Below are 22,147 nucleotides of genomic sequence, written 5' to 3' on the forward strand. Positions count from 1 at the left end.
GTTTACCTCATTTACAAAGCAACATGGACATCAATTTTAGTGTCACGTGTTTTATGTTTTTTTTTTGTAAATCTAACTTCAGGATCAGCTCAAACATGCTCCATACAACTTGTGCACCTAATTTAGAATCATTCTATCAGCATTTTGCCCTTTGATGCTTGGTTTCCTGTTTTGTTCCTGCCTTGACTGTTTCCTTCGGCTTTTAACCTGCCATTATTTGCTACCTCAACACAAAAGAGAATTGCTGAAATGACAATACAGCAGAAATGTTGCATGACAGGAAACTAGCCTCTTTACAAACTAGGTTTTAAATGCAATTTAAAGTAGTAGACAGGACATTAGATTTTATGCAAAAATCTCCATTAAAATGACACATTTAAAAGAACCTAGCAGCCTGCAGTGCGACCATCAGCAAATTGCTACCATCCTCTGACTGTTTCTCTCCCCCACCCCAACCCCATTTGTCTGGCTTATCTTTTCCATTGCAGACTCTAGTGCAGACACTCCCTGTTTGTATAGTGCCTAGCACAATGGGGCCCTGATCTCATTAGAGGTTCTACCACAAATGTTAAATCGTTACTCACATTGAAGAGCTTGGGAGTTGCCTGGCTGCACTTTAGGGAACAATTGGGGATTTTGAAATAGGATGCAGCATATCAAAAGAAATGTGGTCTAATGGTCTCTGGAAAACTAGGTTGGTTTGACAACTATGCGGTGTAGTTAAGTAAATCTAAAGCCAGTGCAGACAGTGCAAGGTGGGGCACAGCTTTGGTGCCCTGAGTCTCTGGACTCCTGATGGCCAGCTCCAGAGCACCAGGCAGGCTGTGTAGCCTAGCATCAGCTGCTCTGAGCCCTTGCGGGAGGCATGCTAATCTGGGGGCAGGACTACAGCCTCCCCCTGTCCAAGACACCCACCACCCATGGTCTCCACTGAAGTACTGCAACAGTGCAACTATGCCAATGTAGTATGTTAAATATAGACAAGCCCTGATGTTCTGTGAGACCATGGGGAAGTCACTAAAACAGGGTAAACTGAAGCAGAGAAGTTACCTGTGTCACAGATTGTTGTGAGCTCCAATTAATGTACATAAATTTTTACCAAGATTCAAAGAACAACAGTGCTAATTATCAATAATTATAGCCCTCAATACCAGTAGCACTGTGATAGCTGTAGTTTGGAGAATTTACTGCCTGTACCAATAGACCCTCTCAACCTATATTGTTTTCATAAGCTGGAAGAGCAGTTTGTGATATTACTTTAGCAGAGTCTGAAAAAGTTCAACAGCAGAAAGAACTCAGCCAGAACCCACAATTATAGTAATTAGGTTTCTGTAATTCATTTGGTAGAACCATTTACATGCTCTGCCCTGGAGTTCTTCCAGTGCAGTGTCATTCTAAAAGCTATCCCTATAGACAGCCATTTTTAGAAATACCTGAGAAAATGGCCCATCATCCTCTGGAGCTGCCAATTAGTTTTTGGTCTTGTGTCAAACAAAGCCACAGAACATGAATTCACGCCACAGAGTGAAGCCACAGCGTTTAGACATCAGCCTTGTGTAACTCAGCAATCATTCATGACTCAGCAGCACCTGACCTGTCATTCTGAGGCATTTAGCTTATGGACTTTAAACATCAAACACAGCCCAGGGAGATTCTAGGGTTAAAGACCAATTGCAAAGAGAAGAGCAGATGCCCCTTTTCAGCAGTAATGACCCTGAGAAGGCCTCAGGCTGTGGTAATTATCAGTGTTTAAAGCCACTGTTTTTATTTAAAATCTTTTATTTGTTCCACTGCCCATCTATTTGGAAACACACAGTGTGAGCATTAAAACCATGACATGCACAAAAGACTTTCTACTGCTCCTTGGACAGTCATTGACACCACCTAGATACATAAGCAACAATTTGATAACCTCCTGAGGTCCCCTTCCAGCCCTAGGATTCTATGATAATTGTAATACCGCCAAAGCTCACACAACAGAGTCACTCTAACCAGAAGTAAGCCAGCCACACAGCACTGGAAAGAGCTTGAGACACAGAGCTCATTTCAGATAAGCTTTTGAAAGCTTAGAAGCTTATCTGAATTGGCCAAACAGAAGGAAAATAATCCACAAAGCTGGAGACTCAACCCTTCTCCCTCCAACACAACTCTCCTCCCTCTTTCGGGAGTGACAGACCTTTTTCCCCATATCATCCCCCATCAATCTTACCTGGCAATGTCTCCTCAGAATGGTGGGGAAAGAGCACTTTCCATCACTTCTCACAGCTGGCAGGGTAACACCCCCCCACCAGTACTTTTGACCACTGCTTTCTAGTTCAGAATGGCTTGGGGAGCAGAGGGTAGCTATAAATCCTGCTAGCCAACCCTCACAATACTCAGCGGTGTTCTTCAAGCCCCAGCTCTTGCAGCCATTTCATTAATTAAGAATCTCAGGTTCTATTTATTTTAAAGCGGGTTCTGGATTTCATAGCTGCTGTGAAAAGATTGAAAATATGAACCAAAACCAGCAAGGCAAAGAAGAAGAACCCAAAACAAAAAGCAGTCAAGTAGCACTTTAAAGACTAGCAAAATAGTTTATTAGGTGAGCTTTCGTGGGACACGAAAGCTCACCTATTAAACTATTTTGCTAGTCTTTAAAGTGCTACTTGACTGCTTTTTGTTTTGATAGTGTATAGACTAGCACAGCTCCCTCTCTGTTACTATTCAAGAAGAACCCAGTGTTTGTTATTGTTTATGATCTCCTGACTTTTAAGCCAGGCTCCTGATTTTTAAGGTCTGACTCTTGAGGGTTGGCAATACAGCGAATCCCCGAGATACGCGCAACTGTGTCTTGTCTTGTGTCTTGGGTTAACGCACTGCTGCCCCTTACAGGAGTGTGGAAACTGCTCTTGTCAGGTGTGGCAGCGACTGGGCTGCCTCCCCTGGTCAGTTTCCCGGCTCTGCAAGTAGAGGGGAGCTAGGAACCAGGCTGCTGTCTGGTCTCTGGCTCCCCTCCAGGTGCTGGAGCCAGGAAACTGACCAGGCCTGCTACCTTCATCAGTTGCCTTCTTCCCCTCAGTTGCACAGGAAATTTGACTTTCACGACGGTTGCAAGAACACAACCCCTGTGTACATCAGGGTCTACTGTACTGTTTAAACACTGTATTCCCAGCACATTCTATGGAAGCACATAGTTACCAAGAAAACAAAGATTTAAGAAAAGTTAGAGTTCTTGTTCCCCCTACTTGATACCAAAAGCTTAAATAAAAGAAAGGCACTCTGGCTGCTAAAACAAGTTTAAATGGCTCCATCTGACATTTCTGAACTCATGTGACATGGTGCACCAAGCAACGAGCCAGGAGAAATGCCATGTGATTTCCACCATTGACCAATCCCAGACTGAAAGTGAAATTTTATTGCTCCAAGAAATGATGACAAAGTATTTACTACCACACAGTAAAATGTAAGGTCATGTTTGACATAAATAAAAGTATATGAAACTGCATATAGAAAAAGCTCAGCCTAAAGAAAAGGCTATTTTGCCTAAACTTGGATTATCACACCCTCCCAAGCCTCAGTCTGGAGTTTTGAGAGCTTTGTGTTGCTAATCCACTCTCCTGGTTAGATATTTTCTAAATAAATCCCGGCTGAAGAGTAGAGAGGAAAACAGTTCTCTTTAAGTGACCAAAGATTTCCACACACAGGGTAAAGAGCCACAGTCAGCTGTTACTGCAGGAGAGTAATTCTCAAACTTTTTGGCCCGCAGCCTACACTACACATCAGAAAACCTTGCCATGGACCACCAACCAACCACCCATGACGACAAAATACATTTGCTTATCTCTAAATACCTTAAATACTAAATTATTTAGCTTAGTCTAGTGGAGCATAAAAACAGATATGCAACTGTAACAGGGGGAGGGGCACAAGGCTGGAGAACCAGGAGGGCTCTCTGCTCCAGAGGGGATGAAGGAGCAACTCTTGAGCCTGCAGCCCCCCCCGCAAGATGGTCACAGACCTCTAGTGGGCCACAGACCACACTCTGAGAAACACTGCTGTAGCATGAGTGCAGGAGAACCTGGAACAGCAGGGCTCTCGTATGCACTTTATACACATTTGATAATCTCCTTTGGGCATCTGAGAGCAAATCTTAATTTAGGCCATGCTGGATTCTCACAGCAGGAGAACCAGCACAGTTCTGGTGAGCCAAGTGATGGGCTTGCACGGGCTTTGGAAGTGGTGTATGAGATAAAAAATTCCAGTAATAGTGGCTCCTCCAATTTGTGCATTTACTGGCTATCCACCATCACAAAGCAGTTATTTGTCAATTGCAGGTTTTACAACAGCCCTGAAAGCCAGGATGTCTTACCACTTAGTGCACAAAATGAACTTCCTAGGCTAGGCCTAGTCAAGGACTAGTGCACAGCACACTTCTCATGACACCTCTAGAGGCACCTGGAGCTCGTTCACTTCTCAAGGAGGCAGTAAGATAGAAACAAAGAACAAGGTCATGTCCCTACATGAGCGATCAATGCATCCACTGGGAAACAAAATCAGCTGCATGAAATACCACTAGGCACTAGTTTTCTTTAGTTCTCGTAAAAAATCAACTCAGATCAGTCTCACCACCAGCAGCATTGTTACATAAGAACGGCCATACTGGGTCAGACCAAAGGTCCATCCAGCCCAGTATCCTGTCTGCTGACAGTGGCCAGTGCCAGGTGCCCTAGAGGAGGTGAACCGAAGACAATGATCAAGCGATTTGTCTCCAGCCTTTGACTAAAGGCTAGGGGAACCATACTTTACCCCTGGCTAATAGCCATTTGTGGACCTAACCTCCAAAAATGTATCAAGTTCATTAGTCTCATGTTTGCAGAGGACGTCTGCAAACTTCATCTTCAGGCCAGTAAGCAAATCTTCTCTTTCCACACAAATTCCTATTACCAGTCATTGATTAAATGCAAGCAAATAAAGAAATATGTGGTACAAGTCTCCCCTCTTAAAGCTCATTGTAATTGTGCTTAAAACTGTCCTTTCATCTAAACTTTTCAGGCTTCATTTTGCAAGTGCAGTGCCTTAAAACAGTCTGCAGTGCTTGTTGCTATTCCCTTTCCCAGAAAAGGAGAGAATAACTGAGGGACAATGATATAAATTATTATATAGGGGTGAAAAGGTCCATAGTGAACTTTCAGTCTGTTTGAGGTTTCTGTAAAGTTCAGTGGTAACTAAGAAATAAAAGGCAAGGCACATTATTATGACAGGTAGCTTGGTCTGTAAATATCCAGAAACGGCTATACATCCTATCCTACTTAAAAATATGATAATCAGTGTTATACTTAATAGCTGGGTCTACTCTAGCTCCCCACCTTTCGAAAGGGGATGCTAATGAGACACTTAGGGGTATGCTAACGAGGCACTGCAATGAATATGCAGCGTCTCATTAGCCTAATTGCAGCCATGGCACTTGGAAAGTGTTGCTTTCGATCAGGTGTGGCTAGTCTACTGGGGGTCATTTTCAATAGGACGTTGCACATTTCGAAATCTCCTTATTCCTATATGGTTATAGAATGAGGGGATTTCGAAGCAAGCAGGGTCCTTTCGAAAAGGACCCCTTGTAGACGAGACGAGTGCGATCGAAAGTGGAACTTTCGAAGTGCCGCAGCCACCATTAGGCTAATGAGGCACTGCATATTCATTGCAGCACCTGATTAGCATACCCCAAAGTGTCTCATTAGCATCTCCCTTTCGAAAGGCGAGGGCTAGTGTAGACATAGCCAATATAATCTTAGTAACAATGATTAATAATGATGAATTCATTGCGGGAACAATTACTAACAGCAAATACTGTTACTTATATCCAAAAGCAGCAGTGCCAACTCCTTTTTAGTGTGATTATGCAACCCCACCCCTCAGGGTGCAGTTCACTGTCCCACGTAGTAGCACCAAGCCGACTTACACAGAGAAAGAATGTGTCTCCTATACAGCCTTGCCTAAGAGGCCACTGGATTTTTAGCTCAAACTGCAAAGGCTCCTGCACTAAGCTCCAGAGGTCCCTGGTTCCAATGGGCCTGTGGGTGGTTACAGTTACACAGCTCCCATCTTCTGATTGCTGTACATCTGTCTCACACCATGGCTGCTTCAAACTCCCTCAGTCCATTTAGTCACTGGAAAGTAATTAATAAAGAAACATTTTACCTACGCAGACTCATGATTAATTACACACTAGAAAGCTGTGCAACCTGAAAAGGGGCTTTTGTAAGAAAACTTGTCCCAAACCAGGCTTCCTTGTAAAGGTTCAGAGATTAAGGTTCATGACAAAGCTGAACAGCAACTGGGTTTTCTTGCAAGGCTTTGAAAGAAGACTAAATTGCACAATCACCTAATTGTATCCCGGAGAGGGAAAAGTAAAGCTTGTTTATCAGTTTGTAAATGTCCAGTGCTGAGCTGCTGGCTGGCATTAGCCAGGAAAGAACAGCAAACACAGGTCACAGAAGCAGGAGTTGGTTATGCTGTATTTAGCGCAGAAAGGATGAGCAAACGTTTTCTGCATACACCTTTATTTTTAAAGAAAGAGGGAGTAGTTCAGATTTTAGATAAATTAGTTACTGGAGAGAGGACCTATGCGTGATGCTGCTTCCATGCATGAGAATGAGCACATCAGATTGTTTTTAAGAGCTTGACAATCCACAGAGAATATACAATAGGCTACATGGCCACTAGCCAAAAGTCATTCACCTATTCACAGAACGTGGTATTCTTAGCAGAGCTTTAGAATAAAGTTCTTGTCTATAGTAACTACGTACTAGAATTCTGAAAAGCTAGGTACAATATAAATTATTCCCCAATTAAAATTAAAACAGTTCAGTCTGGCAATATAGATGAAGCTGAGTCACATATGTATTCCTGTATTGGAGGGGTAGCCGTGTTAGTCTGGATCTGTAACAGCAACGAAGGGTCCTGTGTCACCTTATAGACTAACAGAAAAGTTTTGAGCATGAGCTTTCGTGAGCACAGACTCACTTCATCATGAAGTGAGTCTGTGCTCACGAAAGCTCATGCTCAAAACTTTTCTGTTAGTCTATAAGGTGACACAGGACCCTTCATTGCTATATGTATTCCTGAACCATTGCATAGCATTGCCCAGCTGCAGGCCAGTAGCATGATTCCAGCCTGTCTGTATTTTATGGCCGAAATATATCTTGAAATGGTGTAACTGTGTTTCTAGCACTCTGATTGCTATTGTAGCACTAGGACCTAAACAAGACATTTTGCTTATGGACTAGAGGATTCCTGAAAAAACCAAAAACAAAACATTACTTAAAAATAACACAATGGCTACGTCTACACTAGCCCCAAACTTCGAAATGGCCATGCAAATGGCCATTTCGAAGTTTACTAATGAAGCGCTGAAATGCATATTCAGCGCTTCATTAGCATGTGGGCGGCCGCGGCACTTCGAAATTGACGCACCTCGCTGCCACGCATCTCGTCCCGACGGGGCTCCTTTTCAAAAGGACCCCGCCTACTTCGAAGTCCCCTTATTCCCATGAGCTGATGGGGAAGAGCTGATGGGAATAAGCTGATGGGAATAAGGGGACTTCGAAGTAGGCGGGGTCCTTTTGAAAAGGAGCCCCGTCGGGACGAGATGCGCGGCGGCGAGGAGCGTCAATTTTGAAGTGCTGCGGCCGCCCGCATGCTAATGAAGCGCTGAATATGCATTTCAGCGCTTCATTAGTAAACTTCGAAATGGCCATTTCGAAGTTTGGGGCTAGTGTAGACACAGCCAATATGTAACAAATGTAACAAATTCAATTCTCATTAGCCAATTGGAGTTACCCAAAAAAGGATGATTAACACTGAAGTATTTCAAAATGTGACTTGTGACTAAAGCTTTGAGTTGCACATAATCAGGAAACAAAACAGGAGGGCTCAATCCTGTAGCAGAGGGCAAGCGATAAGAGACCAAACAGTTCCTGCACCATCAACTATCCCACTCAGAAATTATAGCTAACACTTTAAGCAAGTGCTTCCAAAGAGTCTTTTCATTTGCTTTAGATGTTATGGGATTGTTATTATCATTGGATTTAAGACACTTAGGACATGTCCATTACAGCTATGTCTACACTAGTGAGCTTACAGTGGCACAGCTGTAGTGATGCAGTTGGCACCTCTGTAAGATCACTCATGTGAGAGTGCTCCTGCTGCCATAAAAAACAACTTCCATGGGTGATGGTAACTGTGTCAGAGGTAGAAGCTCTCCTGCAGACAGACAAACCTTTAAAATGCTGCATTGGCACAGATGCGTGGCACTTTAATGAAGATGGTCTAAATCGATAAAAGAGTGCTAACCTGCCCTTGACTTATTTAATCCACCTCCATGAGAGGTGCTAGCTGTCTTGACACAGAGCTGGTGCATGGGGGGTGGAAGTGAGGTTGGGATAACTAGTTTGCCAGGAGGTATAGATTTGTCACACCCTGAGTGATGTGACACACATCTCATAGAGCTGGACTGGACCTTGGAAGGTCATTGCGTTCAGTCCCCTGCCCTCTGAGCAGGGCTAAGCACCCCCCCACTTTTTTTTTTAAATCTATTTGCCCCAGATCCCTAAATGGCCCTTTCAAGGACTGAGCTCACTACTTTGGGTTTAGCAGGCCCATGCTCAAACCCCTGAGATATTCCTATCTGCAAGTAAATCCCTTATCAGCACATTTAAATATGATTTATAAATACACAATACAGTTTAAATGCTAAAATTAAGACACTCATTGCTGAAGGTGTTATAAGACATATTCATTTCAAGGGTTAGAACTCCCCACTTGACTGGACATATTCCTGATCCCATGGTATTCCATCTGTATGAAAGGGTGGATTAGAGCATGCAGGTTCTAAAGGTATTAAAAATGGATTATCAGTGCTGACTGCCTCCCCTCACCCCTGCTTAGATAGTTGTTCTGCCCATCCACCTGCATGCACACACACATCTGAAGAAATTCCTTTTTCCTTACCAGAGCAAAATCCTAGTTTTGCAAAAGTGTCAGTTTTCCTGTTAATTTTAATCCTAGTGCTATTTCTGGCCAATAACCCTCTTCCCCTCCCACAATGTTTTACAGCAATTCACGTCCCAGTTTCCATTTTAGTGGGCCCGAGTGCACATCTCCATTCAGCTGTAAGTCCAGATAGTCTCGAAAACTGTGTTTCATGATCTGGTTCACTCACAAGGTGAATTTATACTTACTGGATGATTGACTATGCTGCGGTAAATAGACTGGAGTTTGATTTTGCTGCATGTGTTAAGACATGGCAAAATCAATCTTGCTGGGCTCGGCCCTCGACCCCTATACGCCACACTATCGTGTGGAGTAAGGGATGTTGGCGTGAGCCTGAAGAGCCACGATCTACACTGGGCAAGAAAGTCGATTCTGAAACATCAGGTCTAGCTAAAATAATGGTGCGGCTGGAATTACATATTGAAAATCGTCTTTCTATCCTCGTATAGATCTAGCCTCAGACTGGGAAGATACTAAGTATAATTCACAGCATTACCAGCTTCAGCTGTACAAAAATTGTGTCTCCCCCTGATATTACTCTGTGTTAAAATTATTAGTATTTTCAAATTTAGGAGTTCTTTTTATTTTCTGGGTTTTGAGCCGTTAAAGCTCATGTTTTCTACAACTGAAAGGGCCAGACATTGAGGGGTTTTTTTTTTAGTTTAAATGAAAGCTGAGATTTTCACAATCATATGATTCTTGATACTGGCATTTACTCACCAAATATCTTGAGGTGTGGAAAAAAAAAATCACAAGAACTGCCACTGTGAGGCTGTGTCTACACTAGCTCCCAACTTCAAAGGGGGCATGGTAATTAGGGTGTCGGGAGATTACTAATAAAGTGCTGTGGTGCATATGCAGCACTTCATTAAGCCAATTCTCCCCTGCAGCAACTCTGAAGCATGTAGCCATGGCTAACCCGCTGGTACTTTGAAGTCCCTTTACTCCTCAAAAGTTTCACTGCAGCACTTCACTAGTAGTATCCCAACACCCTGCTTACCATGCTCCCTTTGAAGTTAGGAGCTAGTGTAGACGCAGCCTTAGAGCAGCACACAAAAACAGATTGGCCTCACTTTTCTCATGAAGGGACATACTGCCACCTCCAATGAGAATGCACCTGGAAGGCAGTTTACTATTTTCTCCAGAGATTTTTTTGTTTGTCTTGTTTTGTTTTTTGGGTGGTGGATGGTGGGAGGAAGAGAGAAGGGACATCTCTGAATGGAATAAGAAGCAGGGCAGGGAACTGGACTTGATGACCTCTTGAGGTCCCTTCCAGTTCTAGTGTTCTATGATTTTATGTTCTGTCTCCACATTCCAGCTGATTTTTGAGAAATCCAATGGAGAACAGGGATAGCTGTACAAAGGTAATGTGCACTGACTCTGTGGGATTCTGCCTATTCCCAGTGCTGGGGCATGGCCTGCTGGACATATTTGCAGATTTACCCATATTTCAAGTTCCTAAACAGAAGGCACAGCTGTGGGTAGGGGCATACAGTTGCTTTCTACCACCATTACTTCTGAGCTGCTGGTAGTGGCAGAATTGCCTTCAGTGCTGCCTGCCTGGTCTGTAGCCACCTTTCCCTGGCTGCTTACCCCCGAAGGCAGCAGTGCAGAAGGAGGACAAACCAGTAAACCCGCATGCTGCTAGTAGGGGCTGTCAGGACATGCTGGTCTATCAGAATGTGCTAGGGAAAAAAAATAAAAAGATGAGCAAGAAAAAGAATATCACATTTGTTCATATTTCACAAGTCTGTCTGGGGATCGGAGGACTATTTTAAAGTTATAGACCACCATCATTTGCTATGGAATAGGCTTCCCCCCTCCCACCCCATGAAGGCTCTTGTGATCTTTGCTTATGATGTTCATTTTACCAGAACAAACACTCACTACTCAAATTTAACAGAATATGCTTATGGAGCAGATGATTGATTAGAAAGAAGGTCTTGGTCCTAATTAATAAGTTTCAACCACTTATGTAAAAAAACGTCCTTTGGACTGATGACTTTTTTCAGTAGCTATTCATCCATTTAAGTGTGGGACAACCAAAGACATGTCTAGCAATAAAAGAAAAAAAGTACACACTATCAAATGTGCATCTTAAGCCCTCTCGGCAGGAGCTTCCCCGTCCTCAAGGAAATAAAAGTGGACTGTTAATACAATGTTCAGAATGACTTTATTTACAGAGTCAAAAAATGGCAATTTCAGGATTCACCACTGCAACTTCATCTCTCTGGCGTTAGGTACGGGCTTCTTTCATTAGAAATCTGGGCACTATGTGCTGGTAAATTAAGACTGCTTCTACACTCTCACATCAGAGGCACCATGGTAACAAAGCAATTTGAAGCGGGCAAATGAGGCTCTAACATGCATATTCAGTGCCTCATTAGCATAGTGGCAGCCACACAAATTTCAAAGTTCAGACCTTGAATTGCAGATTGACAGTGTAGATGGGGGTAGCTTAGAAATAAGTGCCCCATGACATTCCTGTGCTCCCACAGAACTAGATTGGAGTAAGGGAATGCTGAGCTGGGGCACTTATTTCAAAGCTGCCCTCACCTTCACTGTCAATCTGCAATTTGAAGTCTGCACTTCAAAATTCCTGTGGCTGCCATTCTGCTAAGGAGGCACTGAATATGCACATTAGTGCATCATTAGCCTGCTTCAAATTGCCTCATTAGAGTGCCACCTCCAATAGGAGAATGAGAGCATAGAAGCATCCAAAATGTGTTTGCTTATGGACTTTATCTAAAGCCTAGCCTTCATAGCACATACAAGCTATGGTTACACTACAGTGACTCCTGTCCATAGATCATTATCAGAAGAGACTTCCTGACAAACCACCTATCAAGAGTGCAGCCACACACAAAAGCCAATCGGAAGAGCAATCTGCTCTGTTGACAGAGCAGCTGGATTGCCTGGCTGCTCTTTTGGTAAAATAGGCACTTGGAAGCAACAGTAATCAGGGCTGCCTGTTGTTCTGGATACTGCCTGTTGAAAGAAGGTCCCACAGAGCATCCACACAGCATTTTTTTTTCCCCTCCAACAATGCCCCTGCTGGCTGCTTTTGACAGATTTTATGCATCCTGGCGAAGCAGCAGAACTCTGCTGGTGAAAGTGCTGTCAAGAAAACACATGGTGTGTGTGGACGTTCCACCAGTTTAGTTGACAAAACCAGGGTTTTGTTGGCAAAGTTTGCTAGTGTAATCATAGCTATTAATAAGGTTAAGATTTGGTCGTGGTCAATAAACAAAAATTCAACAAGACTTCTGCTAAAAATAATGGAGTGAGAAGCAATGACAGCTGAAGCCCTGGGCGGGGGGGTGGGGGGGAACGGGACGGGGGACAACTGGCATCCTTAGCTCCACCTAGGTGGTGGGTCACACATCCTCTGTTCCAGCCTGCTCTACAACCATAGGGCAGGGGCACACTGCTGTGCGATCTTCCAAGGCAGCTGTGAGGCAGACACACAGCCCTAGCTGCAGCCTCACCACCAAGAGCTGAAGCAAACTCAGTGAGGTCCCGTAAAGTCACAGAAACTGACTTCCCTGACTAATTTGTATTACGAGTGCAGCCAAACCTATGCCTTGCCTAGAGCAAAATGTATCTGCCCTAAAGGTTTGAACCAATAGCAATGCAGACAAGAACTAAATTGCATCTGGCATCACCTTTTCCATTCTATATATTTTGCATTTATAAATGCTATCCCCTTTACAGGAGTGCAGATTTTACTTTTAATTATACAAGAACCAGGCAACATACCCAATGTGTCTCACCAACTACAGTAGACTAAACTGCACTACATACTAGTTCTATATAGGTGACAATTTCTAACTTGAAAAGGAAGGGAGGAGAAAGAGGAAGCCTTAACAGGAGCAACATTAAGATTTCCCATTTTGTTTCCATTAGAGACCAAAAGAGAAAATGCACAAAAGAAACAGCTTTTCCTTTTACTAGAAAGCATGTTGACTTGGATATGTCATCCACTGAAAGCTGGACATTCAGGTTCTCAGCTAGCCTTTATTTTCATGTTATAAATATTGAAGCTTGTATATGGAAGCATGAAGTTACCACCAGAATGGCATTGTTTAGTGAGTCATTTTGTACAAGTCTGATGCCATAGTTTAAACCCAAAATTCAAAGGTTACAAATTGTTACAGTTCAGTATACAAGCCCTTTTCCTGTTTCTCCACATGCCAGCAGTGTTTAATTTACATGCTCCACATGGTGGAATGTAAACACACCAGAGATTCCCAACCTTGATTGCATCCTCTGACAAATGATTAAGGCAGCAGAAATCTTGTTTGGCATTTCATCCCAGTACAAACCCATAGTTTAAAATACAAGCTAGTGTGGCCTGTAATGAAAATTCATTCACCAGAAAGGAGGATCTTGTGATCACAGCAAGGACTGAGGAAACGTACATTCTATTTCCAGCCTTGCTAGACTTCCTGTACAAGTTTGGCAGGTCACTCCGTGTTCATGTTCCCATCTGTAAAATGTAGGGTACACTTCCTTACTTTACATGGGAAGTAAGGGTAAAGCCCTTCATGGTTATGACATGTTACAGCAAATCCTACTGAAAAGCCAAAGGAAACAAACATACATTTTACAGAGATACTGTTATGTCACCACCTCTGTTCCTCAACATGTAACAGTTTTTTTTTTCCCCAGCAAAATTTGCTGATATCTGTAAGGAAAAATGAAGGTTTTAAAAAAGCCTTTTAGGACTTTTATATGCTACAAGGACAAGAAGGTGCACAAGCGCACCCACCCACCCACATGGGGGAGGTGTTAATCCAGGTAAAAGCATCTTAATGGATCTCTTAAATTACTGCAGTGGACCCGTGAACTACTTGTGTAAATGAATCCAAAGTCCTGTTTTAGCACTACAATACCAAAACTCTTTAGTGAGCAGTAGAATAAGCCTAATTACATGCTCTTCTCTGATAGTGTGACTGATACAGCTGTAACAAAAACTGCTGCATGAGTCTCAAACTCCCTATATCGAGTGTACTGCAAAATGGCTATAGAATTCTTCAGTTACATTCCTTTCCTGTTGTGTGACATACTGCATTCCATTTGTTTGAATAATTGCTGCACCCCATTCCCAGATGCAACTGTACCTCAGTGGATGGTGAAAGCAATGGGTGTGGCAAGACTGCCACAAATTTATGAAACAAAGGGGGGGGGGGGAACCACCCCCCCACCCCCAAAACTACACAGTAACCTTTACACATTGGAAATTTGAGCATTTATTTAAAAAGTAAGGCTTTGTGCTCATTACCATTTAAAAAAAGGAATATTCAAAAAAGAATCCAATCAATTAAAGAGTCTGTAAGCCAGCAATATTACAAGCTTGTTTACATACTAACATTTACATTAAATTTAAACAAGTGGCTTGTCATCAACACAAACTCACAAGTTGGATCTTGGAAGATCCAACTCCTACTGCATGTGACAAACCCATGTTAACAGTCAGTCAGTTTAAAACCCTCTGGCAATGAAATACTTTTGTCCCTCGGTACATTATACAAGCGGATAACTAGCTGCTGTCGCTATTCCACAGTGGTTCTTCCTGTCTTTAGCCATGTAGATATATCCTTTGTCACCCCACTTCTCACCCCAGCTGGGAGAAAAAAAACAAAAAACCAAACAAACTATGGTTAGTCTTAACAGTAAGAGAGAGTAGCACAGAGATCAACATTACTGAGAACGGCCCATGCCACCTTTCCACTTTGTGAAAAAAGCCCAATTAACAAATCCTTCTCCAATTAGAACTGTGGTGTCCAGTGAGCACTATAACAGTAGCCAGTACTGCTTTAGAAAGCTAGCCAGATCAGGAAAATGTATTTATTGTTGAAGCCAACTAGTCACCTGCAACAGGCCAAACAGCCACATGTGGCTAGTGCATGGGGTACCACAGATTTATAAGATAGAGGATATGCCAAGATACCCAGAGTGCAGCATATAACCTTGTAAGGCAACTCTTGGCTTCTTTCCAGTGTCACTGTGGCTAGAGTGGATGTGGGTAGGCAGTACTGCCCAAAATTAGACAGGCAAGTTACGCTCTCCCCCACAAAAGCAGAACCATGCCACTGGCTTCAACAGGGCGCTTCCCAAAACGTAATCCACCACAAGACAGCAAACAGCCCCAGGGAGCACACCAACAGAGAGAGGAGAGCAGCCCGCAATGTTTCATGACCTCTTGCTTTCACCTGTCAGATTTTTGCCTCTTGTTCCAGCACAAGACACCAGTTCCCAGTTCTTTTTCCATCTGCACAAAATATCAAAGCCATCCCGAGCGCCTCTCCTCCATTTAAGAGCATCCCAACTTTATGCTAGTTTTCATTCCCTTTTAAATCATGACCCAGCAGTCCAAAATGCATTAAGATGAACTTGCTGATAAAGAACCCAAAAAGGTATAACTTCTTCCCCCACGCACGAACTGAACCATTGTTTTATAACTGGTTTTAACAGTGTTGTGTAGAAAGAAAACTAAAACTGTACCTGTTCTTAACAATCCAGTATTTTTTTCCATCTTTGTCTGCTCCCTCAAAGCCATAGCCTACAACCAGGACACCATGATCCAGGTCCTCACTGCTACAGTCTGGTTCATAATAGATTCCTTAAAAGAAAACAAAAACAAACCCAAGTTCAAGTTGTTTTCCTTTTTAAAGGAAAAAGCATTTCGCTAACTTCTGTCTTTGGAACTCAACGGTATGTTTTATAACTAAGCCAAACGTAGCTTCTACAAACGTATTTCAGCGTTATTTCCCATTTCACACATGAGGAAACTAAAGAACAGGTTACATTACTTGCTCAATATCATTAAAGAAAGCCATTAGAGCTCCTGAATGCAAGATACCTTCTTGCACCAGTAACTAAACAGGCTGCAGCAATCCCACACAGTGCATGAAGTCATACCACAGATCGAGCGTAATCACTACCTGATTCATAAAACTGGAATGATGAATGGCTTGCATCAATAGCCACAGAGACTGGCCCCACAGAAGCTACTGCTTTCATGAGTGCTTTTTCATGTCCTTTTGGGATGTCCACAAAGCCCGTATCATTGGCAGCACTGTATTCAGACTTATATCTGCAGTCTTCATCATCCTTGACAAAAAAAGGAAATTTGAGTTACTTAAATATTTCTCTAATTTGCATTAGCCGAGAGATACAGGTGCTGTCAGCTACTCTGTGCTTAGTCTGTCTAGCTGCGTATGTTGAAACCAATCCTGGTGCATTTTTTTTTTTTCTCTAAACAAAAAGAACTTAGCAATGTAGTCTTAACAACCACCACCACGACCACCTCCAACTCCCCCACCCCCGCCAGTCTGTCTCATGCCGATCATTTAGATCAGAGGTGCAGCATGATTAGCTACTGGGTCTCAGGCTTGTCCATTTCACCAAAATGTTGAATGAGGTTACTGTTTTCATGTATGTGCACCATAGGGGTCCTGCCCTGGTAAGCTGCACTCCAATCACCCTGACAACTCCTGCAAACTCCTCTCACCCTGACCTTCCTCCAAACACAGTCTGACCTTGCTTCCTCTCACCAGCTTCCCATCCTGCTCCTGCCCCCTCCCTCCCAGACTCTGTATCTCCCCTCCGCCCAGATCACCCACCCCCAGCCAACTCCTGCCCAGAGGCAGCTCCTGCATGCTTCCGTCTGCCCAGGCATTGCACTCTCATAAATCCCAGCCCACTTCTTCACCCTCCCTCCCTCCCAGGCCACAATACGCAGCAATACAGTAAACCCTCGATTTAAACAGACCCCAATTTAACAGACTTTGGAAATAACAGATGCCATCTGCCAGAGCCGTGGGGGGGGGGGGGGGGGAGGGAGGGCTACAGAGGAGCGTGGGAGCTCTCCTCCCCCAGACCCATGTGCGTGGAGTGTGTTGGCGCCTGGCAACTGCTGCCTGCAATGGTGCTGAGCAGCAGCCATGGCATTGGAGGCTGCTGCCCACTGGCAGCTGTGCTCTGCCTTCACCTGGGCTGCTTGGAGCCAGGGGCTGGAGGAGCTGCACCACTGAGAGCTGCGGGAGATGGAAGGAGCCAGGCCAGCGTGTAGCTCCTCTCCCGGTAACAGGGAGATTAACATTTGAGGGGAAGAATGGGGCAAGAGGATAGGAGTGAGTGATGGGCTGGGAAGGTCAGTGCAACCATTCAGATTTAACAGACACCCCTTCCTGCCTATTAATCCGTTAAATTGAGGGTTTACTGTACCAGATTTTGTTGGTGGCAGGAAGTCTCATCTTCCCCACAAAACAAATGGGAGCACTCATAAGCTACGTATCGAGCACCTACAATTCAGAAAAGGCTCTAAAATTGCCTAGCCAAGTTTGCCAGTCATCTGTGAATGCTTTTTTCTGGATTACTAGAATGCTCTCTACTGCTGCAGATCACTTGGAATGCAGATATTGCTCCTTTGCCCGTACTAATAGCAAGGAAATATACTGCATCAGGTGTTGACAATTGAACTGTACCCCATAAGAGGTCACCTCCATCTGTATAAAAGCTACTTTAAGTCCCATTATGTTTCAGACTGTGTCTGTCCTGCATATCCTTGGGGTAGCTGAGATTAACTGGAGTAAAACACTGCCTGTTATAAAAGTGTATGTTACACGATGGTAGAGCTTCATCAGTGGAAGGCCCCTTGCTTTGGTATTCACTTCTGCAAAGTGGTCTGATGAACTTTGGCCTCAAAGGTCTGTGCAAAAGCCACTTCCCATACTTCTCACTGAATTTGGGACTGGTGGGAAGTTATTTTATTGTCCTGGTGGGACAACTATGGAGAGAAAAATAGATCTCTTCTAAAAAGCTCTCTGTACATTTTGTTACTATACTTTGTATGCTGTGCAGATAAACAGAATATTTAGGAGCTAGTTATATTTACCTTTGCAATGTATGGGTAAGATTCCTCTGAATCAATTCCTCCATTATCCTGTACATACTGAAAAGCTTGATCCATAAGACCACCATTGCAGCCTTGATTTCCTTCAGGACGAGAGCAGTCTACAAGATTTTGTTCACTCAGTGAGACAAGCTTGCCTGTTTTTCTGAAGTGCTGTCCTTCAAGAGCGCCAGTTGTGCTAAACGCCCAGCAAGACCCACACTGACCCTGAAGTTGAAAATGAAAAAAAGTGACCCATTAGCTGCAGCCATATACTAGTCCATATTATCACACCACTCTAAGGCTAAGTCTACACTAGAGAGCGTTGTAGACAGAGCATCCACATTCCCCAGGTATTCTGTCAACAGTAAATTGACTGAATGTGGCGCTTCTGTTGCAAGTACTCTGCCACTCCCCCATTAGGCAGCATGTCTCGTCGACAGAAAAGCCGGACTAGACATTGAGGGGGCTCTATGTCGATAGATGGGGCTTCTGGGACATCGAGCTGCCCTGTCTGCTGTGCTTCCAGTTGTCCATTTAGTGGAGAGAGCAGCTGGGCAGGCAGTCTGGCTGCTCTGTCAACTGAGATGATTGTTCTTTCTATCTGCTTGGCAGTCTGTATGTGATCTGTTGACAGAAGCTTTGTCAGAAGATATCTTCCAATAGAAACATCTGTGGACAGATTGCTTTAGTACAGACATAGCCTAAGTATACCATTATCTAACTCCCACTTCATTCATGCTCATTATGGATTCAAGCTGTGACAATACCAAAAATCCTTCCAATGCTCACCAACACCGCAACATGCCATTTTGCTTCTACGCACAAGACAACATACCTGGTCTTTAACTGGAGTTACATAACCCTTTTCCCTCCAGTCCACAGATTTTGGTGCCTCCAGGAAGCTGGGCTCAAGGAACTGTGATCCTTTGTACTTCCTTTCTGATTTTTTATATTGGAACCCATTCATCAGCTGCTTAAATTCTTCATTAGTCTGAAGGAATGAGAAATAAGCATGCTTGTCCTCTGTTATACACCAACACTAACAAAATGAATCTTACGGCTTTCCTTATACGTACCATGTCACCAAATTGATTCATTCCCATTCTGTAGCTATGTTTTCCCATTCTGTGGTCCAGATTATGCAGTTCAATCATTTTCAAGTTCTTCTCCCATACCATTCTCCTCCAGCCTTCCTCCATCTGGAAGGACAGACAGCAGGTCATTTGGATAATGGAATTTGGCCCCTCTCCATGCGTAGTGGAACAAATTAAAACAGTAATATACTGATACTTAGGCTTTTTGTTGCCCAAAACAACCTGGAAGCACAGACTGTTTGCAACACACCAAGTAACCAAGGCAAGGTATATACTAGCAAGCTCACACACTGGCTCTTCTGTCAGGGTAATTTATGTCACTCAGTTGTTTTCCCTCATGTCTGAGCAATATAAGTTATAGCCACAGACACGCTAGTGTAGACGCAGTCTAACATGTTTTTCTTTTACTTATTTTGCTGTCTTTCTTAAAAGGTTGGCAAAGTTCCTAACATTAACACTTCTTAAGGTACATCCACACTGAAATAAAACCTGTGGAAATAAGTCTGAGGCTGGGACCATGGACTCAAGTTGAAGGGCTAAAAATTGCAGCATAGGCATTCAGACTTGGGCTGGAACCTTAACTCTGAGACCCAATTTCAGTGGCTCACTTGTGCCAGGGCTGAGCCCTAGCTCCTCTAATCCTGGCAGTTCCTATCCCTGGCACAACTGGCCTGGCATTATCAGTTATGAGTGTTTTTAATAAATAACAAAAAAACCCACCACAGCATGAGCCCCATCTTAAATTAACATTAAGTATCAGGGAGGTAGCTATGTCAGTCAATAAGATGCCACAGGACTTCTTGTTGTTTTTGAAGATACTGACTAACACATTTTGGAGCATAAGCTTTCATGACAAAGTGGGTCTTTGCCCATGGAAGCTTATGCTCCAAAATATCTGTTAGTCTACAAGGTGCCACAGGACTTCTTGTTTACAAACGAAGTGCTATCCACTTTCCTTGCAGTGTTTCAATCCCAGCTTGAATACCTGTACCGCAATATTTAGCTCCACAGTCTGAGTGAGCTAACTTTGTCTGACCACAGCCCTGCTGTGGGTCTTTTATTGCAGTGCAGAAGTAACCACAGATAAGAAAACACTTCCATTTTAAAAACAAGGAAAACGGGGAAGGGAGAGTAGAGAGTTAGCAGAACTGAGTGACTGTACCTACCTTTGCCAACTTCTAGTCTATTTTACATTTTAAGATACTAAGGAAATGTCCATACTATGGAACCTGCCTCTGCAAAATACTCACCCCATGGTAAGTCTTAGTGTGCCATGATTTCCACAGGTTCCAGTGGTTATCCAAATCCGGGTCTATTCTTGGAGCAGCAAAGGATATTCCCAAGGACAGGGAAAATATGCCCAAAAATAGGTTCATGTTTGAAAGTCTACCAAAGTAAACAAGATCATTTAAGCCATATTTCTCACATACAAGAACCTGTTTAATCAGATGTTTCTATATAGAAAGATGGCTTAGTAATAAGCTGACACACACAAAAACACCACACTCAAAAAAGTGAACTATTTTGTATCATAAAGCTGAAGCCATTATCATTTAAGCCTCATCTGTGAGCCAATTATGTAAGAGGAGAGAATCACATTCCCTACTTCATGTCATGTGAAAAAAAACCGGCTTCTTGGCTTATAATGGGGCATTTAGAGAGATATGAACCCTCTTCCCAGAGACTCCCTCTACCAATCCTGGAAGATGCAAGACATCTTCAGACCATAAACGTTTTAATTAAGTTACAGGCTCACTTCACCTCCCTTTCAACTACTTCTGCCCTCCCCTCTCTGTCCACCTCTCCCACTTCTAATTTTCACCCCAGTTCAATCAATATGGTGTGAACTGACAATCGCTGTGCTTCAAGAAAACGTCCACCCTTTAGCTTCCAAAGAAAAAGGAGTAACACCCCATTGTAACTAGGGTTTTCTCATTATGGTTTCCCACCCCAGTTCCTTTGAGTGCATGGAACAATGACTATGCTCTTTCTAGGGAGCTGCGGGAGAGTGGGAAGAGGAACATTTCCAGTAAGGGAACACAAACGCGCACGCCTCTGGGAAGGCGGCCTGCGGCTGGGTCGGGCTTTTCCTGGAATCGTTTCCACCCTCCTCCCAGCGAGCAAAATCACAATACTGCGGGCTGCGATCAGAGGCCAGGACGAGGAAGGTCTCTGCCTCCAGGCCACCACCATGCCGCTGACCCGCCCAGAGGCACGCCGTGGCCGGGCTGTGTTATGAGCGGCTCCCTCCCGGGGAGGAGCACCCGCCCGAGCAGCAGGAAGCAGCAGCTCCAGGATTCAGCACGTGAGACCACCACATGAGCGCTGACCCGGGAGATGGGTCCCAGAGCCAAGGCGGTGGAGCAGACGCTGCTCGGGGAGGCCACGGCGGGGCGATGGCTACAGGCAGTCCCAGGCCCGCAGCAGCTCCGGGCTCGGCCGAACAAGCCCTGCCGGCAAGGCGCAGGCCACAGAAATCACAGCGCCGGCTCCGAGGCGACCTGCGGGATCGGACGGCTCCAGGAATGCGGGGCCAAGTGACAGTCCCCGCTGGGTGTAACCGAGCAAGGGACGGGCCTGCCAAGGGCTGGAGCCCAACACTCCAGCGAGACGCTTTGTACGGGGGTCCCAGGCGACCCCATATCTCCAGCACACACAGCACGACGGACCCGCCCCTCGCCCTCCCAGCGCACGGGTCCCGCGGCATCAGCGCCCTGCTCCCGCACCCCAGCACAGGCTGGCCCGCAAGCCGCGCTCCCCCTCCCCACCCCCAGCCGCGGGCAGCACCAAGGTCCAAGCGGCGGCGCACAAACACCCCAGAGCCTCTGCCGCCGCCTGCACAAGGCTGGGGTGGTCCTTAGGGCTCCGCGGCCGCCGGGCCGGGCCCATGGCGCCCCAAGGGAGGGGGGTGTCTCACCTACGAGGGACTCCAGCGAGGCGACACCTTAGCACGTCCTGGGGCCGCCGCGCGCCGGGTTATACTCTGGCCAGCTGTGCCCGCCCCAGCGCTCCGATTGGCTGCGGCAGTCCCTGGGCTGGGTCACGTGGGCCCAGCCCCGCCGGACTATGTTGAGGCTGGCGGCCGCGGGGGGCTGAGTCGGGAGTCAGCCGCTGCCGCGGGGCT

At 44.7% G+C, this 22,147-nt stretch overlaps 1 protein-coding gene across 1 annotated transcript; it reads right to left on the bottom strand.

The window, feature by feature from the left end:
* Positions 1 to 14,261: 14,261 nt before the first annotated feature.
* On the bottom strand, positions 14,262 to 21,991 carry CTSL (cathepsin L). The gene is made up of 8 exons (XM_074995141.1): positions 21,941 to 21,991; positions 20,274 to 20,409; positions 19,006 to 19,128; positions 18,765 to 18,920; positions 17,930 to 18,154; positions 15,975 to 16,143; positions 15,535 to 15,652; positions 14,262 to 14,653 (listed from the first exon to the last, which is right to left on the bottom strand). Exons 2-8 carry the CDS (start codon positions 20,397 to 20,399, stop codon positions 14,554 to 14,556), a joined length of 1,017 nt encoding a protein of 338 aa, XP_074851242.1. The 5' UTR covers positions 20,400 to 20,409; positions 21,941 to 21,991; the 3' UTR covers positions 14,262 to 14,553.
* Positions 21,992 to 22,147: the final 156 nt, after the last annotated feature.

The sequence above is a fragment of the Carettochelys insculpta genome, chromosome 5 (assembly GCF_033958435.1).
Source record: "Carettochelys insculpta isolate YL-2023 chromosome 5, ASM3395843v1, whole genome shotgun sequence".
Taxonomy (NCBI): domain Eukaryota; kingdom Metazoa; phylum Chordata; order Testudines; family Carettochelyidae; genus Carettochelys; species Carettochelys insculpta.

What these genes read in the sequence shown, in the direction of transcription:
- CTSL (XM_074995141.1), bottom strand. Translation starts at nt 20,399, where the DNA reads ATGAACCTATTTTTGGGCATATTTTCCCTGTCCTTGGGAATATCCTTT. An exon ending in TGAATCAATTTGGTGACATG is followed by an intron (nt 18,921 to 19,005) that starts GTACGTATAAGG and finishes TCATTCCTTCAG; the next exon opens with ACTAATGAAGAATTTAAGCA. An exon ending in TACTGGATTGTTAAGAACAG is followed by an intron (nt 14,654 to 15,534) that starts GTACAGTTTTAG and finishes TTTTTCTCCCAG; the next exon opens with CTGGGGTGAGAAGTGGGGTG.